The sequence below is a fragment of the Thamnophis sirtalis genome, unplaced genomic scaffold, assembly GCF_051295495.1.
Source record: "Thamnophis sirtalis isolate CommonGarterSnake01/CBP01778 unplaced genomic scaffold, rThaSir2_p1.2 scaffold_4, whole genome shotgun sequence".
In the NCBI taxonomy this organism is placed as follows: domain Eukaryota; kingdom Metazoa; phylum Chordata; class Lepidosauria; order Squamata; family Natricidae; genus Thamnophis; species Thamnophis sirtalis.
In genome coordinates, this window is record NW_028261384.1 from 132,162,130 (window position 1) to 132,178,900 (window position 16,771).

At 42.7% G+C, this 16,771-nt stretch overlaps 1 protein-coding gene across 1 annotated transcript in view; it reads left to right on the top strand.

Annotated features, from left to right (window-relative positions):
* Nucleotides 1–5,433: 5,433 nt before the first annotated feature.
* Nucleotides 5,434–16,771, top strand: part of LOC148046670 (vomeronasal type-2 receptor 26-like) — a 22,867-nt gene continuing 11,529 nt past the window's right edge. Inside the window, exons 1-5 of the mRNA XM_087714875.1 lie at nucleotides 5,434–5,618; nucleotides 6,539–6,824; nucleotides 6,958–6,999; nucleotides 8,613–8,949; nucleotides 9,121–9,263. Of these exons, the coding sequence (XP_087571001.1) occupies nucleotides 5,434–5,618; nucleotides 6,539–6,824; nucleotides 6,958–6,999; nucleotides 8,613–8,949; nucleotides 9,121–9,263 (993 nt within the window). The remainder of the gene's footprint in view (nucleotides 5,619–6,538; nucleotides 6,825–6,957; nucleotides 7,000–8,612; nucleotides 8,950–9,120; nucleotides 9,264–16,771) is intronic.

Consider the following 16,771-nt stretch of genomic DNA (forward strand, 5'->3'; position numbering starts at 1 on the left):
TCTAAATTTTTATGATCAGTCCATACTTCAAAAGGGTGTTTTGCCCCTTCCAGGAAATGTCACCATGCTAGCCCATCTAACAGCAAAAGCTTCCTTCTCCCATATGGCCCATCTCCTTTCTGTCACTGTAAGCTTACATGAGGTGTAAGCACACAGTTGCAATTTTCCGTCAGCGTTTGTTTGAAGTAATACTGCCCCCACCGCAATGTCACTGGCATCAGCTTGTACCATGAATAGAGCATCTATATCAAGGTTTTTCAAAACTGGCTCTGCTGCAAAGAGTCACTTTAATTTCTCGAAAGCGGCTTGTCACTCCATAGTCCACTTCAAAGGCTTCCCCGCCCTAGGTTTTGCTTCTCCTTTAGATTTTAGAAGATTTGTAATGGGCAGAGTGATGTTAGTGAACGAGGGAATAAATTGACGATAAAACTTTGCAAATCCCAGAAAACTTTGCAATTGCTTGGGTATACGAGGGGGCTCCCAATCAGGAACGGCCAGGACTTTTGCTGGGTCCATCTCGATGCCTTTGGGGGAGATACTGTATCCCAGGCAATCGATCTTCTCCTGAAGAAATTCACATTTAGAGAATTTCACATAAAGTTCACCGGCTTGGAGTTTCTTGAAGACTCAGCAGACCAAAGTCACGTGTTCCTCATTTGTTTCTGTGCAGATAAGGATGTCGTCAAGATAAACTAACACACTCTTGTACAGGCGCTCATGCAAAACTTCATTTATTAATTGCATAAAAACTGCTGGTGCCTCCTAAAGATCTGAATTGGAAGCATCCCAAAGAGCAGTTGAAAGCAGTTTTTCACTCATCCCCTTCTTTGATTCTGACTCTGTAGTAGGCCTCCCTTAGGTCCAATTTGGTAAAAATTCTCTCCTTCTCCAAGTGGGCTAACATATCATTCATGAGTGGCAGGGGGTATACATTTTCCACGCAAATTCCATTAAGGTTTTTGTAATTCACACATAAATAAAAGGAGCCATCTTTCTTTTCTCTGAACAATATAGGTGTGGCCACTTGTGACCTAGCTGGTTGTATGAAACCCCTTTTTAAGTTTTTGTCAATGAACTTTTACAATTCCTCCATTTCACGTGGGGTCATCGAGTATATCTGGGGCTTAGAGACATAATGTAAGACATACATTATTGCAGCTTACTATTCTCTACGTGATGGTAAGATATATGAGATATCACATTTTGGAAAAGGGTTCCCCCTGCTTGGCTGCCATCGCTGTTGCCACCTGTCTGAGGGCTAGTGAGCGATGGCGGCAGCTACTGCTCCTGGGCTACATTTTGTATCTAAATATTTTAGAGTGTGTCACACACAAACGCAAAACAGTTTCAACTGGCACAGAGCTGAACATACACGTGTAGAGTAGACCTAGGGGCATATAAGGAAATATGGAGGTAATCTAGTCCAACCCCTTCCCAAGGCAGGAGTCCTTCCTTCTCTTTGAGAGCTGTCAGTGGCAGACATGAGGGAAATGGTGTGTGTTTGTGTGTGTGAGAGAGAGAGAGAGAAAGAAAGAATGAGAAAGAGAAAGAAAGTTGTAGAGAGAGAGAGATAAGAAAGAAGGAAGGAAGGAAGGAAGGAAGGAAGGAGGGAAGGAAGGGAAAGAAAATAAATTGGGCAGAGAGACGCAAGAAGGAAAGAAAGAAGGAAGGAAGGAAGGAAGGAAGGAATAAATAAAAATTCTGATCACACTTTAGCCCAAAATTTTGGTTGTTAAGCAAGATAAGCAAGAGCGTTGTTAAGTGAGTTTCACCACATTTTCCACCCCCACCCAGTCACATGGCCGGTAAGCCACTCCCACCCAGTGACTCCCACAAAGCAGGCCACACCTACAGAAGAGGTTCTAAAGAAATTTGAAACTCACCACTGCGTCAGTGCCTCAGCAGCCATAAGCCTCACCGCACATCACTGCATGTGAGCCCTAATATAATTGTTTCAGTCATTTTTGGGGCTAGGACAAATCAGATGAGTTCTTGGTATTAACCCATCTCCAGTCTAACAAGTTTGGTGACCAATGTGGCAGGGCCCATGCTGTTTAGTGTCCCATTGACCTGCTCAAAGTGAATGGGGAGCACTAGGGACCACCTGCTTACGCCTAGCTGCTCAACTATGCGGAGGCTGATTAGGCATCGAGTGCAGCCCATGTCTAGTCCTGCCCGTACTAGAGGAGCCTCTGTGGCTGAAGTTCCCTCAACTTTGTTGGGAAGGAGAAGAACCTCTACAGCCTGTTTGGTGAGTCATCCTTTATTGGATGGCTTCTGCAGGGTTCTCCTTGTCCAGGGCCAGGGCCAGGCATTTGGAAGCCCCATATCCATGCTGGTCAGATTGGTAACATTTCGCAGTCCCTATCTGTGTGGAAGGAGTGCTTTGACTTTCTTCACTTGGACTAAGCACCCCAGTGTTCTCCTCGCTTGCTTGTCCATGGTTGGCTTCCTTTGGGGATGGACTTCCAGGTCCATTGCGACAGCTTTGTTTACCAGGCCTATATGCCTTCTAATACCCTCCTGATGCCGCTGGCTTGCCCGAGTTATGAGTGAGGATCTCCTTGAAATGGTGTACTATGAAGCATTCTGGGTAGGTCCTTAGTTTCCTGGCTAGTCTCAGAAACCTCTAAATTAAATCTTTCAGAGGTGGGCCGGCTTTCTTCAGCACCTTTATCTGGAACTCGGCTTCCACTTGATGGGCCATGTCCTTGAACTGACACTGCATCAGTTGGACAAACTCATCAGCATCTTCCAGATCAGGGGCTTCTTCATCATGAATTTCCACTATCCATTCTACCTCCTTCATTCATGTCATTAGTTATAGCGGAGATCAATTCCCCATTGTATGGGTATTGATCTCAATACTGATCAATGTGAGCCCAGATTTGGTTGAGAAAATAGGCTAGCCTCGCTGGAGTCCCATCAAACATCACTTTGAACCATGGAGGTGGAGCGGCTGTTGGGACTTGTTGCTGAGCCAGCACTGGTTGCTGGGCTGGCCTCTGCTGTTGGACTGGAACCTGTTGCAGGAACATGGCCTGGGGTTGAAGTTGTGGCTGCAACTGGACCAGTATCTATAGCGAATCAATGACTGGTGACTGGAAAGGTTCGAGCGGTTGAAAGGGCATCGGGTGAGGGAACCTTTCATACCTCCTGGCCTGGTTAGTTCAGTAGTTCAGTAGGCTCGATTGTTGGGTCACCTGCATTCCTGTAGTGACCATCACTGCAGTTGGTCCGGCCTGAAGTGTGAGGCTGTAGACTGAGCCTCTCTGTGCTGAGTGAAAGGAAGCTGATGCTCCGCCTAGTTGCGCTTCAACGTCTTCGTCCAGGAAAGTGAATGTAGGCTGTGCCAACATCCACCTGGGCTATTCAATACCAAGGGGATGAGTAGCATTGCTCACACTGAGTTGGCCAAACTGCTCCCAGAGAAAGCCCATTGACAGGCTGTGTGACAGTGGCAGGAATCTCCATTCTCTGGAGTGCTTGGAGTGTCTTTGGCACTCTCCATTCATTGGTCGGGGCCTGTCGTGCACCTTTTTGTGATTCCAACATGATCTCCTGGAGTGGTGTGACTCCCACAGCTTCGCTTTGCAGGGTTAGGTCTGGCTGCATGCCCCACTTGAGTGCTGGCTCTTTGTGTCAGTCACCAAGCTGGTGCTCCCTCTCTGCAGCTTCTTCCACTTCCATCACGGATTGGGAAGAGTAGTAGATAGTCTCAATATAAATTGTTGAACCATTGCCTGTGGCTCCCTCAGTGGTTTTCTTGTCTTCCGCCATCTTTCCTGAGTCTTCATATCACCCGGGTTTTGGTTGATGCTGGACAGCAGCCCGGAGCTCTGATGAGCTGGTTGAGTTTAAAAAGAGATTTGGGTTAATGACAGGGTTCCAAGTAACACCCGCAATGAAAGAAGACTCTGAGGTTTGAGTTTCGTAAAAGTTACATTTTATTAGAGATGTCATATTGCACATCTGGGAAAACCTGAATCTGAAAGTTCCCAGGTTTTCCCCACCCAAGTGAAAGTTCAAGTGCCTGCCCAGCACCCACATGTCCATCACATGGTCCAATCAGGCACCATCCCAGCTGGAGCTGCATCCTAGTCACAGCACTCCAGGTGTAGGGCAAGTTGTCTGTGACTTTCTGAGAAAGCAATGTTATTTAGTCTATATATTTCCCATATTCCATATAATGCCCCCTCCCATTTTTCCACAGCAGAAAATGTGACAGGCCTGAAGTCCCAATATAAAATATGGCTTCCAGGTCTGACACTCTACTCTACTCTACCCTACCCTACCCTACTCTACTCTACTCTACTCTACTCTACTCTACTCTACCCTACCCTACCCTACCCTACCCTACCCTACCCTACCCTCCTCTATTCCACTCCACTCCACTCCACTCCACTCCACTCCACTCCACTCCACATGGAGTCTCTATTCTATTCTATTCTATTCTATTCTATTCTATTCTATTCTATTCTATTCTATTCTATTCTATTCTATTCTATTCTATTCTATTCTATTCTATATTCTATTCTATTCTATTCTATTCTATTCTATTCTATTCTAGTCTAGTCTAGTCTAGTCTAGTCTAGTCTAGTCTAGTCTAGTCTTTCCTCTACTACACTATACTACAATACTCTCCACTCTCCATGGCATTGCATTGCATTCAAATAATTTTTTTCATCCATTCTACCAAAATGTGGATGCTTTTTGCACTTGTTGATTTTCATATCGTGGATTCTACTGTTTCAGATTGGCATGTAACACAGTAGGATGCTACTTTACAAAGATTGACTTGGGAAGCAGATGAATGACAAAACAGAGAAAAGTTTGTGCATATAGCAGAGATGATCTTGGTTTACTAGGCACAGAAAAGAGGAAAAACTTAGCTTTGGTAAGGGCTCAAACCATATTTTTAATTTAAAAATTAAATGCAGTTTTATTTAATTCCCTTTGAGAATAGAAAAGAAAATCAGAATAGAATAGAAAAGAACAGAATTATTTACATATGTATCTTCAATTATGTATACAATGATTTTGTTTTTGTCTTGTGCCTCCAGCCTTCCTGCCTCAGGAGGTCCTTACATATTTTGAAGATATTCACATATGTGACTGTCTCACTATCATTATCAAATTAATCAGTTTCTATCCTCCAAATCCTAGGGGAATCGCATGGAAAATGGAGGAACTGACTTTGAAGAATGCTATTTATTGTCCCCATGATATTCCATCCCATGGTTCAGAGCCCCACAGAGCCTTGTGTGTTGATTTGAAAGTATGTTGCATTCTCTATTTGTGTCTGAAAAACATCTCAAGAAGACAGGTTGGTCTGATGTACTTCAAAGATCTTCAGGCCGACAAAGGCATTTGTACACAGAAAGAAGACACTCATGGAAGATGTTAGTTTTCATGGAATTGCTCTTAATAGTAATGCCTCAAGTGGTGTGCAAGGATCCTAGCCTTCAATGTGGCTATGAGGATCCTTTTCATTTACGTTACACCTATCATCAGCTTGGAGAAATCAACATTGCTGGCATTATTTCTGCAATGTTTACATTTTCTACTCCTATTGATTTCAGTCAACATCCTTCTCAGGCAGTTCAGGATGGACTTATGTAAGTACCTCATCTATTCATTGTCAAGTTCTGGGCCTTGCTGTTAAATAATACAATGTTTCAAATGTTTTCCTCTAATTAGAAAAGCTCCTGAAAGAAGCATCATGCTGGGATAGGATAGGATAGAATAGATTTGGAAAGGATAGGACAGGATAGGATAACAAAATTATTGGAGATCTTCAGGGAGTAGACCCTATACCAGACAAATGGCAGTCCAGTCTCTTCTTGAAAGCCTTCAATTATGGGGAATTCACAGCTTCTGGAGGCAAGTCATTCCACTGATTAATTGTTCTTAATTTCTACGTTGTTTGTCCCATTGATTTCCATCCATTTCTTCTTGTTCAGCCTTCAGATGCTTTAGAGAATAGGTTGGCCTCCTCTTCTTTGTGACAGCCTCTTAGATATTGGACACTGCTTTTTTTAATGTGGAGTTATATTTAACTAATGTGGAAACTCCAAATTAAATTGAAAAATGTGTATAATAAATCACATGTAAGTTCTTATAGCCATAGAGATATGAATGGCTTAAGTTATGAAGATATAACTACTGCTATGATTTGGGAATGGCTATATATTTCCCATGATAATTTTTTCATTTGATATTTCTGGTATCAAAATTCTGCAATTTCGTCCTGCAATGGAGGACATTTTTTAAAGCTGAGGTTTGAAACAGGACCTTTATTCGTGTTTTCAGAAATAATGCTTCTAATTTCAAACCAATGTTTGCCTTAAAAATAACTCCAGTTCCTGTAGGGGTAGATATGAACTAGTGATATGCTTTGCATTATCCAGGACTTTAGCTGAATAGGGAAAATATGACACCAAAACCCAGTCCATTAAACCTGTTGTACATTGAAGGATTGCAAGTGCCATGATGTGAAACAGATCATTCTTAATGTTTTTTTTTAAATTCTTTACAGAGTATTTTATCAGAATTACCAGCATGTCCTGGCCTTAGCATTTTCTCTAAAAGAGATCAATGAAAATCCCCAGATCCTACCCAATGTCACGCTGGGCTTCCACATTTTTAACAGCCATTTCAGTCCAAGCTGGACTTACTTTGATTCAATGCTGCTGCCTTTCACTCATGGGAAACTCATCCCTAACTACAAGTGTGGGGTCCCAGAACTTTTGGCTGCCGTCATTGGGGGACCTGATATCACTCTTCACATGGCATCTGTGCTGTGCATCTACAAAGTTCCTCAGGTAAGAGGTGCAGAAGATATACAGTGTGATATTGTTATATTTCCCCAGAAGTCTGCATGCATTTTCTCTTTTTTTTTAAAAAAAAAAAGGAGACATCTTTCAGATTCTTAAATATTATTTTTTTCCTTGCTAGGACTACAAGAGCAGCATGAGTATTCATCATTTTGAGCAGACGGTAGGGATATTTTACATGGCTAAACATTGGTGCCACAATATAAAAATGATGTTGGGACTCCTGAAAGGGAAGCAGAGAAGAGCAACAAAGATATTAGGGGACCAGAGGCTAAAACATATGAAGTGAAAATGGAGACAGCTCATTTAATGAAAAGAATGATTGGGAGTGACATGATAGCATGTTTAGATTAGGCTCTAGAATATCTTTATTATCACTTTGAATGAACTCTAATTGGTATATATTAAAATGAAATTTTGTTGCATACGAAGGGTCACCGCTTCCAATATACACTGCACAAACAGACAAAATAATTAAATGAATATAAAATTATGCATAGAATCACATATATTATATGACACAAGGAAACAACACAGTCTAGTTTGGATGTATACATGTAAATGGCAAAAAAATAAAAAAGAAACCCATTCAATCTTGTGAGTTTGCCAGACGGATAGCACAGGGAACAAAGCTGTTACAGAATCTGGTACTCCTCCTAGAAACACTTCAAAGCCTCCTCCCAGAGTGGAGCAAGAGAAACAGACCATAAAGTGGGTGTGTGGGGTCTCTAACAATACTTTAAGGAATTAGCACATAGTTCTTATAAGAAGTATGCTGAATAACAGGAAGCAAGCTTCCTATAATCTTCTCCGCTGTCTTTATCAATCTCTGTAGGGGCTTCCTATCTGAGGCACTGCTGCAAACAGTGCCCAAACAGGGATGCAGTTTGTTAATATGCTCTCAATTGTGCCTCTGTAAAAAGTGGCCAAGACAGAAGGAGAAAGACATAATCTCCTCCTCCGAAGCAGGAAATTCATAAACTGGTTTCTATGCTTCACTAAAGATGACGTGTGGAGAACCAATTCAGATTATTAGTTATCTGCACCAATATATTCAGATTGTTAATTACCTGCTTTCAATATCTAAGGGGATGCCATAGAGATGATGAGACTAACCTATTCTCCAAAGCAGGAGAAGAAGGAATGAATGGAAACTAATCATGGAGAAAACTAGAACTAAGGACATATGTCCCTTTCAGTCAGCACAATTAACCAGTGGAAAAGCTTGCTTCCAGAGGTGTTCCAGTATTGGAGGTTTTTAAGAAGAGATTAAACAACCATTTGTATCTGAAATGGTACAGGGTTTCCTGCTTGTGCAGGGGGTTGGATTAGAAGACCTCGAAGGTCCGATTCACCAATTCCAGATACTGAAATGAGGTTCGAATTTGAAAAATTCATAATCAGACTATTTCCACAAAAGGGCATTTCCTATTACCTTAAATATGACATATTGATTGATTTTCCTAAATAAACCCAACTAGTTGCATGATGTTGCAGTATATAAGATCAAGGCCACCAAGAAACTCAAATGAATGTACACATTTTTGGAGGTTCACTTAAGGGGTGGTATTCACTTATCTTCCCTACCACTTCGCAAAGGCAAATGTGCACGTGTGCGATTTTGGCGAAAAAAGGGCCTAAATGGGATGCTGTAGAGCCGGGGTGGGGGACACCCATGATTTCTACTACTGGTTCGGGTGAACCAATCCAAACCAATTGCATACCATCTCTGGTTCACTTCCATCTTTCCATTTGCATATGTTTATCTTCCTTTAGTTGACCTATGGCTCTGCTCCAGACATGGAGAAAGAGACTCAAGCAGTTTACTTCCAGCAAATGTTTCCAGATGAATCCCACGAACTTAAGGGCCTCATGGAGCTACTGAAGTACTTAAGATGGATCTGGGTTGGGATTCTTGTAGTCAAGGATGAGAAAGCAGAGAAATTTGTCCAAGAAGTGGTCCCTTCCTTTTCCGAGTATGGCATCTGCACTGAGTTTATAGAAGAGTTACCAAACATAGATTTTTACAGTGATTTTACTGATACCATAGAGAAAGGAGAACTGATATACCATGTTCTAATGAAGAGCAAAGCCAATGTGATAATCGTATATGGTAAAATTCAGACCATAACATTTCTGAGAACTTTCCTCCAGTTATCAAAAGTGGAAGACATACCAAAGAAGCCAAAGATCTGGCTTATAAATGCTCAGACAGATTACACTTCACTTTCCTTTCAAAAAACTTGGGACATCCATTTCCTACATGGGGCTTTGTCCTTTGCAGTTCACACAAAAGAAGTCCAGGATTTCCAGGAATTTCTTCACAATCTAAGTCCAAATAATGACCATCACGATCGTTTTCGAAAAGATTTCTGGGAACAGGCATTTGACTGTTTCTTCTCTAGTTCAAAAACAGAGATATCTGAGGCAACTTGTACCGGACAGGAGAAGCTTGGGTCCCTTCCTACATCTGTGTTTGAAACACGCATTAGTGGCCAGAGTTACAATATTTACAATGCAGTCTATGCTGTGGCACACGCTTTGCAATCTCTGTATTTATCCAAATCCAGGGATGCAACAAGAGTGAAAAAAGGAAGGAAACCGTTTCATAATCAAATGTGGTGGCAGGTAAGAAACTAGCTTAGCTTGTTGTTTGGTTACAAGTGTTTTAACATCTGCATCTTCAAATAATATTTACTGTCTCAAATATTTCATCTAATATAAATACAATTCTGGCTGCTGTTAACACATTTACAATCAGATATTTTGTTGTAGGTTTGTTGTAGGTTTCTGGTATGATCCCCAATAGAAAGACCTCTGTTTAAAGTCTATTTGTTTGTGTGTCATTTTCTCCAACCACATGTGGATTTTAGTCCAGTATCTTTTAGCTTCAGTGCAAGTCCACCACATGTGGTAGTATGAGCCAGGTATCTGGTGACATTTCCAACATTTTTCTGATTTATTCTTGAACATTCTTGCGATTCTGGTCAGGGGTAGGTGCCACCTGTTAAACATCTTATACAAGTTTTCTCTATATGCAGTAGACATTGTCATTTTGTAATTTTGAGACCACAATTTCTGCCAATTCTCTAAATCAATCCCATACCTAAAGTTTTTTCCCAAGCTATCATAGTTTCTTTAACTTGTTCTTCATGCAATTTAAACTCCAATAAATATCCATATAGTTTTTAAATTACTTTTTCATCAGTGCCTGTTAAAATTTTGTCTAACTCAGTCATTTTATTATAAAGACCTTTAGTTTTTCTATCTTCATTATATCTAGATTGTATCTGTACATATGAATACCAGTTCATTTCCATCCCTTCTTGTTTCAACTCTTGAATAGATTTGAGCTCAGCCTCTGTATTCAATAATTCTGTATATCTAACTGTTTGTTCCTTTTTATATATTATTGGATATGATAATGCTTCAATTGTTGATATCCAGACTGGAATTTTTAAATAATATAGTTTTTTAACCTTTTCCCAGTTTAACAACAACGCCTCCCTTATATAATGTCTTCTAAAGTAACCATGTGATTTAGTACCCTTATACCATAAGAAAGCATGCCATCCCAACAGTAAGTCGTGACCTTCTACATTCAACAATCTAGAGTTTTTTAATAATATCCATTCCTTAATCCACATCAAGTTTGTTGCCTGATAGTATAGCTCCCAATCAGGTAGCCCAAATCCTCCTCTAGATCTAGCATCTTGTAGTAATTTAAGTTTTATTCTAGCTTTTTTCCCTTGCCAAATAAACTTCAAAACTATTTTATTTAAATCTTGAAAAAAATCCTTACCCAATCTGATTGGGATTGTCTGAAACAGGTATAGAATTCTAGGTAGAATGTTCATTTTAATTGTAGAGATTCTTCCCATCATTGATAAGTGCAAATTTTCCCATTTCTCCAAGTCAATTGCTATTTGTCGTTTTAGTCTGGTATAGTTATCCTCTTTAAGAGTGCTACATCTAGGTGATAAGTATATCCCCAAATATTTAACCTTACTTGTATTTTGAATCTGCAACGTTTCTGACAGCTCTTCCTTTTGTGTTGCTGGGATATTCTTCGTCATGATCTTTGTTTTATCTTTGTTTATTTTCAAGCCTGCTACTTCTCCGTATTCCTCTATTCTTTCCAGCAATTTGGATGCTGTTTCTAATGGATCTTCAAGAATAAAAACTAAGTCATCTGCAAACGCTTGTAATTTATACTCTTCTCTCTTAATTTTCATTCCTCTTATTTCTTCTTCTTCTCTGATCTTTCTGTTTAAGACCTCTAGTGTTATAACAAAGAGTAGCGGTGATAGTGGGCAGCCTTGTCTTGTACCTCTCTTTATTTCAATTGGATCTGTTAGTTCTCCATTTACCATTATCTTTGCTGCTTGTTTCTGGTATATCATTCGTATAGTTTGAGTGAATTTCTTGCCAAAATTCATCTGCTCCAGTTGCAAAAACATAAATTGCCAATTCACATTGTCAAAGGCCTTCTGCGCATCGAGGAACATCAGTGCCATTTGTTTTTCAGGATGGGCCTCATAGTATTCCAATGCATTCAAAATCATTCTCATATTGTCTTTAATTTGTCTTTTAGGTAGAAAGCCATTTTGATCTGAGTGGATGAAGCCATTTAAATATTTTTAAAGTCTCTCAGCTAGTATAGATGCAAATAGCTTGTAGTCTGAATTTAATAAAGAGATTGGTCTATAATTCTTGATTTGTGCTAGATCAGTCTCTTCCTTGGGTAGTAGTGTGATATACGCTTCTGACCATGACTTTGGTATTTTGCTCTCAGGCATCACTTCATTCATGACTTGTAGGAGTGGGAGGGTCAATGTTTCTTCAAATGTTCTGTAGAATTCCACAGGTAGTCCATCTGGTCCTGGAGCTTTCCCATTGTTTTGTTTTTTAAGTGCCTCTGTTAGCTCCATCATTGTTATTTTACTTTCTAACATTATTCTAGGTTCGTCTGGTACCTGGGGGGAGATTGGCATCTTGTAGGTATACTTTTTAACTCGTCCCTCCTCCACCTTCTCTTGTTCATAGAGTTTAGCATAATAGTCTTGTATAATCTTTTTTTTCTCAGTGTTTCCATACTGAATTTCTCCTTGTTTATCTCTTAACTGAAGTATTTTCTTTGTTTCTCTCTCTTTTTTCATCTTATATGCCAACCACCTGCCTGGCTTATTCACATTTTCAAAATAATTCTGTTTGGCACCTCTAATTTTTTGTGCCAGTTCTTCCTTTTCTAATAGGTCCATTTTGTGTTTAATTATGTCCATTTTTATTTTGACATCTTTTTTTTGTGCTGCTCTCTGTAGTTCTCTTTCAAGTATTTTATAGTCATTATCTAGAGCTTTATGCATTTGTCTTTTCTTTAAGTTTCTCTTTCTTGCATAGTCTATTGTCAAACCTCTGATAACAGCCTTCATTGTATCCCAAAGATTCTGCAACGACGTATCTTCTTTCCTATTTTCTTTAAGGAAAAGGACTAGCTCTTTTTCCATTTTTTGTACAAACTCTTTTTCTTTCAATATAGTGTTATTTAGTGTCCATCTAGGTCTTGCCCTTTGGCCTTTCCATTTAAATAAAATTGGATTGTGGTCCGCCCAGTTACTTGCTCCAATCTCAATTTCTTTTATGTTGGAGCTCAACTCCGCTGAGACCCATATCATATCTATTCTAGAGAATGAAGAATGTCTGTTTGAGTAGAAAGTGTATTGTTCTATTTTAGCATTTCTTTCTCTCCATATATCTTTTAGATTTACTTCATCTGTCGTCCTAAAAAAGGATTTCGGCAGAGGCTTCCTATTTAATTTTTTTTTGTTTTATGTGTTTTATAGTCCATATTTTGATTCACAATGTCATTAAAGTCTCCCATCATACAAATATCAGCATAGTCTAGTTCCAAAACTTTTTTGTGTAGTTTTTTGTAAAATTCATCTTGTTTTTCATTGGGGGGCGTAGATTCCAATTAGGAGTGTCTTTTTGGTATCCATAATTTCCACCATCAAAATTCTTCCCTCTTCCTCTGCATAGACTATTTTTGCTGGGATGTTGCCTTTAATATAAAAGCCCACTCCTCTTTTCTTGCAATTCACCAATGATGAAAACATTTTCCCAAGCTTTGGTTGAGTTAATAAATGTTCATATTTCTTTTGGATATGTACTTCTTGCAGGCAAATTATGTCAAGTTGTAATTTCTCTAGTTTATAAAATATTTTCTTTCTTTTAATTACCGAATTAAGTCCATTAATGTTAATTGCAATCATTTTTCTTTCTTCCATGTTTATACTTTATATACAGGATTTATCGTTCTAGTAGATCTAGGTTCTCGTTTTTCTTTACGGCTTCCATTCCCTGTCGCCCCTTCTTTCTCACTTCCACCTACTGCTCCTTCTATTTTTTCGGTCGCGGTTGCAGGTGATTCCAGTATTTGTACCGCTGAGTCATCTTTCCCAGCTTTCTCAGCCATTTCTCTAAAGTATTCTTCGTAGAAAGCTTCTGCCTTCTCAATTGTATCTATCCTGTGTCTTTGTCCTTGCCATGTACATAGTAAACCTTCCGGTATGAGCCACTGTAATTAACACCTTTTTTATCAATATTTTAGTCAGAAATTGATATTCTCTTCTCCTCTCTCTCACCTCTCTCGGAATTTGTATTTGTATTTATTGGACATTTGTATTTATTGGAAATTTATAGGCCGCCCTTTTCCCTGAGGGGTCTCAGGGCGGCTTACAATCAAAAAGGAAAGGGAGTGTAGGACAATACAAAAGAAATGTGAACAAAAATAAATTAAACAGTAAAACAACATTCACTCAGCATTCGGGAGGGGCGAAAGTAGACTTATCCCCAGGCCTGACGGGCTAGCCAGTTCTTGAGGGCTGTGCGGAAGGCCTGGACGGTGGTGAGGGTACGAATCTCCACGGGGAGATTGTTCCATAGTGTCGGAGCCTCAACAGAGAAGGCTCTCCTCCGAGTAGTCGCCAGTCGGCACTGACTGGCGGATGGAATACGGAGGAGGCCAACTCTATGCGATCTGATGGGATGCAGGGAGGTAATTGGCAGAAAGCAGTCTCTCAAATAGCCAGATCCACTACCATGGAGTGCTTTATAGGTGGTGAGTAGAACCTTGAAGTGCACCCGGAGATCGACAGGTAGCCAGTGCAGCTCACGGAGGATCGGTGTTATGTGGGCGAACCGTGGTGCGCCCACGATCACTCACGCGGCCGCATTCTGGACTAGCTGAAGTCTCTGGATGCTCTTCAAGGGCAGCCCCATGTAGAGCACATTACAGTATTCCAGCCTGGAGATCACAAGGGCTCGAGTGACTGTTGTGAGGGCCTCCCGATTCAGGTAGGGCCGCAACTGGCGCACCAGGCGAACCTGGGCAAATGCCCCCCTGGTCACAGCTGAGAGATAGTGGTCAAAAGTCAGCTGTGGGTCCAGGAGGACTCCCAAGTTGCGGGCCCTTTCTGAGGGGTGTAAGTTTTGTCCCCCCAGCCTGAGTGATGGTATGTTGGTCAAATTTTTGGGAGGAAAACACAACAGCCACTTGGTCTTGTCTGGGTTGAGTATCAGCTTGTTTGCTCTTATCCAGTCTTTAACGGCTTCTAGACCCCGGCTCATCATGTCCACTGCTTCATTGAGTTGGCACGGGGCGGACAGATACAACTGTGTATCGTCCGCATATTGGTGGTATTTTATCCCGTGCCTTCGGATGATCTCGCCCAGCGGTTTCATGTAAATGTTAAATAGTAGGGGGGATAGGACCGACCCCTGCGGCACCCCATAAGTTAGGGGCCTCAGGGACTATCTCTGCCCCCCCACCAACACCGACTGCGACCTGTCCGAGAGATAGGAGGAGAACCACTGCAAAACAGTGCCGCCCACCCCTATCTCCCGCAGTCGTCGCAGAAGGATACCATGGTCGATGGTATCGAAAGCTGCTGAGAGGTCCAGGAGAACTAGGATGGAAGCATGGCCTCCATCCCTAGCTCTCCAGAGATCATCGGTCAATGCGACCAAAGCGGTTTCTGTGCTGTAACCGGGTCTGAAGCCAGACTGGAAGGGGTCAAGATAGTTAGCTTCCTCCAAGATACGCTGAAGCTGGAGAGCCACCACCTTCTCAACAACCTTCCCTACAAAGGGGAGGTTGGAGACTGGACGATAGTTATTAAGAACAGCTGGATCCAAGGACGGTTTCTTCAGGAGGGGTCTTACCACCGCTGTCTTGAGCGCGGTGGGGAAGTACCCCTCCCGAAGAGAGGCGGCAACAACCGCCTGGATCCAGCCTCGTGTCACCTCACTGCTGTTGGCAACCAGCCAGGAGGGGCACGGGTCCAGTATGCAGGTGGAGGTACTCACAGCTCGCATAGCCTTGTCCACATCCCCAGAGGCAACTTCCTGAAACTCAACCCAGAGATGGTTTGCCAAGTCTTCTCCTTGTGTCTCGGCTGGATCTACTGGGGTGGAGTCCAGGTCCGCTCGAAACCGGGCAACTTTGTCCGCCAAGAACTGGACATACTCCTCAGCCTTACCCTGTAGGGAGTCCCCCGTCTCCCTCCTATTTAGGAGGGAGCGGGTTATCCTAAACAGGGCGGCTGGGCGGGACTTGGCGGACGCTACCAAGGAGGCAATATATGTTCTTTTTGCTGTTCTTAAAGTCCGAATATACTCCTTGGTGCATGCTGTTAAAAGTGCCCGTTTCGACTCGGACCTATCGGACCTCCACGAGTGCTCTAGGCATCTCCTCTGGCGCTTTACCTCCTGGAGCTCCTCAGTGAACCAAGGAGGCCTCCGGGGGCCACTGACCCGGAGGGGCCGTAGCGGCGCAATCCGGTCTAGAGACTCCGAAGCTGCCAAGTGCCAGGCAGCGACGAGGGTCTCTGCCGAACTGTGGGCGAGGGTATCAGGAATAACCCCAAGCTCCATCTGGAACCTAACAGGATCCATCAGTCGCTTGGGGCGGAACCAGCTGGTTGCTTCCTCCTCCCTACGATGGGGGTTTGGCCTCCAGAAGTCTAGCCTCAGTAGGTAGTGGTCTGACCACGACAGGGGTATGATCTCATTACCCCTCAGACCAAGATCGTAACCCCACTGCTCTGAGAGGAATACGAGGTCGAGCGTGTGACCCGCTGAGTGAGTTGGGCCTCGGATTACTTGAGTCAAGCCCATCGCTGTCATGGAAGCCATGAACTCCTGCGCTCCATCAGAGTGCTCACCGAGCGAAGGCAAGTTGAAGTCCCCCAGAACTATAAGTCTAGGGAACTCAACTGCTAGCTCGGCTACTGACTCGAGGAGCGAGGGGAGGGCTGCTGCAACGCAGTTGGGAGGCAGGTACGTAAGCAGCAAACCCACTTGACCCTTGAGGTCCAGCTTCACCAGCAGGGACTCACACCCGACAAGCTCCAGAGCAGGGACCCTACGAGGTACTAGAGACTCCCAGATAACAATAACCACACCGCCACCCCTTCCCTGGGCTCTCGGCTGATGAAGCACCTGAAATCCATCTGGGCACATCTCTATGAGGGGGACTCCTCCCTCCGTGCCCAGCCATGTCTCAGTAATACATGCCAGGTCTGCCCCCTCATCTAAAATTAAGTCCCAGACGAGGGGAGCCTTATGAACAACAGACCTGGCATTTAGCAACACCAGCCTGAGACCAGGGTCCTGATTACTCGCGCCATCTGACCTTGGAGTGGGACTCCTAGGGCCGGAAGGAGGGATCTCTGTGATATAGCGAGCCCTCCTTCCCCGGTAATGGCCTGCCCTAAAGTCCCTGCCGTATCTGCCTCTCCCTGTTATGACCGCAATGCCCGGACCCTCTCCCGTGGATGTAGTTCCCCCGCCCACCCCGGTGACCCCCGCGTGCCCCGCCAGGTCCTCCGAATCAGTCATACCCAAACTCTCACACAGACAGTCCTCACTAAAAA